Source organism: Procambarus clarkii, chromosome 13, assembly GCF_040958095.1.
Source record: "Procambarus clarkii isolate CNS0578487 chromosome 13, FALCON_Pclarkii_2.0, whole genome shotgun sequence".
Classification (NCBI taxonomy): Eukaryota; Metazoa; Arthropoda; class Malacostraca; order Decapoda; family Cambaridae; genus Procambarus; species Procambarus clarkii.
Genome location: NC_091162.1, coordinates 11,736,631 through 11,742,491, shown reverse-complemented (window position 1 = coordinate 11,742,491; position 5,861 = coordinate 11,736,631). Strand labels below are relative to the sequence as shown.

At 50.1% G+C, this 5,861-nt stretch overlaps 1 protein-coding gene across 1 annotated transcript; it reads right to left on the bottom strand.

The window, feature by feature from the left end:
- Positions 1-700: 700 nt before the first annotated feature.
- LOC123757067 (circumsporozoite protein-like) lies at positions 701-1,969 on the bottom strand. The gene has a single exon (XM_045740451.2). The coding sequence runs from the start codon at positions 1,967-1,969 to the stop codon at positions 701-703; it is 1,269 nt and encodes a 422-aa protein (XP_045596407.2).
- Between the last annotated feature and the right edge of the window lie 3,892 nt (positions 1,970-5,861).

The following is a 5,861-nucleotide window of genomic DNA, read 5'->3' as shown; positions in this document are numbered from 1 at the left end:
CGCAGGTAGTGTCATGATGTACCCAGGTCAGGAATAACGGCTACTGCCCAGGCATTAGTAGGAAAGGCGAGAAGAAAATTATTATCGAAAGAATTCACCAAGAAGAGAAGCCTACATTGCCAGAGGAAGAGAAGGAATATAAACGAAGGAGGATGAGGAAGGGAAGAGAGAGGAGGAAGAGAAGAACAATAACAAGAAGGAAGGGGGGGGGAGTGTTTATGTTGTGGTGGTACTGCTGTTGTTGTGGTTGCCGCCTGGGCTGTTTTTGCTGGAGTGAGGCGGCCGAGCCTGACACACACACACAGCACTGACGTAATTCTGGGTGGTGGGGGAGCCACACACTACGCTCCACTACTCCCGCTCTTCGTCGCTCCTCACCACATGTTGCATATGTTGATGTTGTAGTGATTAGCAACACATTTTTTGTGCTTGTTAAGTCCAGCAATTTGGGTGTGTCATAGTTGTGCGTCTTGTGGGTAGAGGCGTGGGAGAGACTTTTGTGTCATTGTCATCTTATGTTTGAAGTGCCTCAGATGGCCACTTTGTGTATGAATGTTGTTGTTAAAGATTTAGCTACTCAGGACGAAGTGTCCATGTAGCACGGGCTATGGTGAGCCCGTAAAGATGAACTTGGAGATGGTTATAAGTGTGTCTGGGAGTGTGAGGTGACCTAACATACGCCGCTACACCTCCCTACACCTCAGGTCTCCACAACCTTAGACCAGTCTTCTCTGATCTCGTGAATTCCTAAACTTTCTCCCAGCTCTGTACTGTGGGAGAGCGTCAGTGCTGAGGCTGTGGATGGTTGAGTGTCGGGTGGTGGTGTAGCAGGGCGGTCATCACCTAGGTCATCACCTGGGTCATGACCTGGGTCATCATCTGGGTCATCATCTGGGTCATCACCTGGGTCATCACCTGGGTCATCATCTGGGTCATCACCTGGGTCATCACCTAGGTCATTACCTGGGTCATGACCTGGGTCATCACCTAGGTCATGACCTGGGTCATGACCTGGGTCATCATCTGGGTCATCACCTGGGTCATCACCTGGGTCATCATCTGGGTCATCACCTAGGTCATTACCTGGGTCATGACCTGGGTCATCATCTGGGTCATCATCTGGGTCATCATCTGGGTCATCACCTGGGTCATCATCTGGGTCATCACCTAGGTCATTACCTGGGTCATGACCTGGGTCATCACCTGGGTCATCACCTGGGTCATCACCTGGGTCATCACCTGGGTCATCACCTAGGTCATTACCTGGGTCATGACCTGGGTCATCATCTGGGTCATCATCTGGGTCATCATCTGGGTCATCACCTGGGTCATCACCTGGGTCATTACCTGGGTCATGACCTGGGTCATCATCTGGGTCATCACCTGGGTCATCACCTGGGTCATCACCTAGGTCATTACCTGGGTCATGACCTGGGTCATCATCTGGGTCATCACCTGGGTCATCACCTGGGTCATCACCTGGGTCATCACCTAGGTCATCATCTGGGTCATCATCTGGGTCATCACCTGGGTCATCATCTGGGTCATGACCTGGGTCATGACCTGGGTCATCACCTGGGTCATCATCTGGGTCATCACCTGGGTCACCACCTGGGTCATCTCCAAGGTCATCACCTGGGTCATCAACTGGGTCATGACCTGGGTCATGACCTGGGTCATCACCTGGGTCATCACCTGGGTCATCACCTGGGTCACCACCTGGGTCATCTCCAAGGTCATGACCTGGGTCATCATCTGGGTCATGACCTGGGTCATGACCTGGGTCATCACCTGGGTCATCACCTAGGTCACCACCTGGGTCATCACCTGGGGTCATCACCTGGGTCATCACCTGGGTCATCACCTGGGTCATCATCTGGGTCATCACCTGGGTCATCATCTGGGTCATCACCTGGGTCACCACCTGGGTCATCTCCAAGGTCATCACCTGGGTCATCACCTGGGTCATCACCTAGGTCACCACCTGGGTCATCATCTGGGTCATCACCTGGGTCATCACCTGGGTCATCACCAAGGTCATCACCTGGGTCATCACCTGGGTCATCACCAAGGTCATCACCTGGGTCATCACCTGGGTCATCACCAAGGTCATCACCTGGGTGAGAGGTAGTAGTGTGTGAGACAAGCGACCACTCTACTCCAACACTTAGCCAGCGCCTCGCTTCCTAAGCCTCTCAATCATCTCATCTTGTTTTGGGTTAATAAGGTACCTAGGTATACACGCAGCTACCCGGGTCTATATGAAGCCTCACATGGCTCGCGTGAAGAGGTGGTGATGAGATATTCATCTGCGCATCATGCAGGATGATTAGTCATACAGGAGGCATGTGATGAGCTGCCTGTATGTGCAACTGGTGGATAGTGTATGCGGATATTCTCAAGAATACAGGACTGGATAAAGTCATTGTAACGCTCCGGGTACCTCATAGCGGCTCGTACGAGGGGCTTAATGACAGATTATTTAAATACTGGGGAGTGTCTACCCAGTGTCGCCTCGTAGAGTTTAGACGTGACGTGCTTAGGACCGTAAGCCTCGTCATCGGCAGCCACCTGCCGCAGGTGACAGATGTCCATCCTCCGGGACGTCTTGCTGTTAATGTATACTGATTTTAGATCTAAACGATTCATAAGTATTTATACGAGTGCTTTATGGCATTTGAGTGTGTGATTTCTGGCTGTGTGGACCATCTCGCGACTCTCAAGTCTACCTGGTATGGCGCCACCGACCTCTTAGCCACGGACAAACACATAATGGCTATACAGTACTTCCACTGGAGTGTTCTTAAGATCATACATAACGTCAACAAAGCTCACTTCACACGACGTTCTGAAATTATTCTCCAGTACCTCTTGAGATTGGGATTTCTCCATCATTAATTCGGATAAGACTTGACTGCGTTCGATGTCACTGCCAAGGAGAAGATGAACATTCTGATGAGACAATGACGAACTGATGAGCACCTCGACTCGGCCGGTTAGGAATGTTAACCTCAGAGGAGAGAGACTTGTTGATCTCTGAAACGGACGAGTTTTGGCTGCGTCTCGTCCCCATCCCCCCCCCCCTCTTTCTCTTCATAATGCATAATACAATCGTCCCCATCCCTCCCTCTCACTGTAGCAGAGAAGCACCGCCTGGCTGCACCCTACAGTGTACCTATGTAGTGTCACCTCAAGCTTACCGAATTCCTTTATGTCCACTACAGCTATATTGTTTTTTCCAATGATTTAGAGATTCTTATATTTACGTAAAGGTAATATTCGGTGTTATTGACGCAAACGCCACGGTATGAGAACTTATTCACGCAAACAGCAATGATGTGAGGTCTTATTGAAGCAAATGTTGTAAATACCTAAACACTGATGAATTCCAAAATCCAGCTCGACAAAATCATCAGGACAAATGGGGGAGGACCGTTGACAACCCGCCGGCTTCCTGTCCTCGTCGAGGCTACTATAGAGATAGTGGTCCTCAGGTAAATTCAGATAAAACAACGATGATATAAGGTCTTATTGAGGAAAAAATACTATGTATATGCGGTATACATACATACGGTATACAGACACAACAATACCACACGAGGTATATCGACATACAACTATACACGCCCACAACTATACATATTCTCGGTATACATAAATTATTAAACATTTTGACAATATTCTCACTAATAATTAAGAACTACTCTTCTCTAGGGAGCCGGTCGGCCGAGCGGACAACACGCGGGACTTGTGATCCTGTGGTCCTGGGTTCGATCCCAGGCGCCGGCGAGAAACAATGGGCAGAGTTTCTTTCACCCTATGCCCCTGTTACCTAGCAGTAAAATAGGTACCTGGGTGTTAGTCAGCTGTCACGGGCTGCTTCCTGGGGGTGGAGGCCTGGTCGAGGACCGGGCCGCGGGGACACTAAAGCCCCGAAATCATCTCAAGATAACCTCTATAACGAAGGAAGACAACCAGACAAGAGAGGAGACGAGAGAGTGGCGGAGAGAGAGGCAAGAAGCGGTGTCCCGCAGGAGTTAGTCCCTCATCTTCCTGGTATATGTCAACGACCTGACAGAGAAAACTTGCCTCATCACGCCCCTCACTAACCCCCATCTTTTCCCTCGTAGCCCCATTCATCCCCCCTCCCCCCACCCCCCCCCACCCCCCCCCCGTCACCAGCGCCGCCCCGGCCCCTGGTCACAGTCACCCTGGCAACAGTGTGGCGGGGGACCTGCCTCATGACGCCTCCTCCACACTATGGCCTCTTTACCCCTGGCGGCCACGATGGCGTAGCACGACCACCAGCACGAGCAGGAGCAGGAGGAGGAGGACGAAGCAGAAGAAGAGAGGGAGGAGGAGAAGGAGGAAGAGGGGGAGGAGAAGGAGGAGGAAAAGGAGGTGGAGGAGGAAGAGAAAGAGGAAGAAGAGGAGAAGGAGGAGGAGAAAGAGGAGGAGGAGGAGGAGGAAGCAGAAGAAGAGGGGGAGGAGGAGGAAGAAGAGGGGGAGGAAAAGGAGGTAGAGGAGGAAGAAGAAGAGGAAGAAGAGGAGGAGGAGGAAAAGGAGGAGGAGGAGGAAGAAGAGGAGGAGAAGGAAGCAGAAGAAGAGGGGGAAGATGGTCATGAGAATAAAAAGGTAATAGCCAAAGGAAAAAAGAGGAAGAGGAGTAAAGGCAGCAGCAGGGTGATAGAGGAGAAGGGAGATGGAGGAAAAAAAGAATGATTAGGAATAAGCGGAGAAAAGCAGGAAACTGGAAAACCACGGAGAGGTGGAAGGAGAACTGGTGAATATAAGGAACAACAAATAGTGGAAAACAATTTGGAATACAGAGGAGGAGGAAGAAATCTAAGAAAAAGTCTAGAGAAAGGCAGGAAGTGGAGGAATGGAAACACACGGGAAGGGAGGATAAAGAACAGGAGACGAGGCGAAAAGAATAAGAAAGAGGGGTAGATGGGAGAGAGGAAAGAAGAACTCCACATATAGCTGCGGGCTCACCATAGCCCGTGCTACTTGGAACTTTGTTCCAGGTAGCGAATCTTTAACAACAACAACAACATCCACATATAGGTACAGAAGGCAGCATAAGTCTTCACAGGTGCGGTAAATGCATCTCACAGATCAGCCTTGAAGTCTTGTTACATCAGTTTCTAAATAATCTACAATTACGAATTCTTTTTTACATACAAATATCCTTTTAAACCATGATGCAAGTATCTTTTTTTTATCTTTTCAAGGCTGGTTTACAATGAAGGAGAGCCAGGTTGCCCCGGCCGGCCCCTCCCCAAGACGACGGACCAGACGTAGTGATCTTGAAGCAAGTCTTTTTCAAGGTTAGGCCAGCCGGCCGTCGCTCACACTGTTAGTCTTATTATTGTTTCATACTGAAGTTACTGGAGGAGTGACACCACCACCACCACCACCAGTTACCATGGTGACACCACCACCAGTTACCATGGTGACACCACCATCACCACCACCAGTTACCATGGTGACACCACCACCACCAGTTACCATGGTGACACCACCACCACCAGTTACCATGGTGACAACACCACCACCACCACCAGTTACCATGGTGACAACACCACCAGTTACCATGGTGACAACACCACCACCACCAGTTACCATAGTGACAACATTAACAGTTAATGATAATAAAGCCAGGAGAGGAACAGTGAAGAACTAGAGTAGCACTTCTACATGAGGACTATCAACAGAGCCCCACTTAACTAAGGTGTAGTTAGTGGTGTAATCTGTGGCTGTGGTTGGTGGTCATGGCAGCGGGTCTGTAGGGCCTGTGACGCCACTGTCGCTCTCTCAGTTATTCCAGTCTCCCGCCTCTATCTGCTCTTTACTCTTTC

Excerpts from the sequence above, each read along its gene's own strand:
- LOC123757067 (XM_045740451.2), bottom strand. The coding sequence starts at position 1,969 with ATGACCCAGGTGATGACCCAGGTGATGACCTTGGAGATGACCCAGGTG.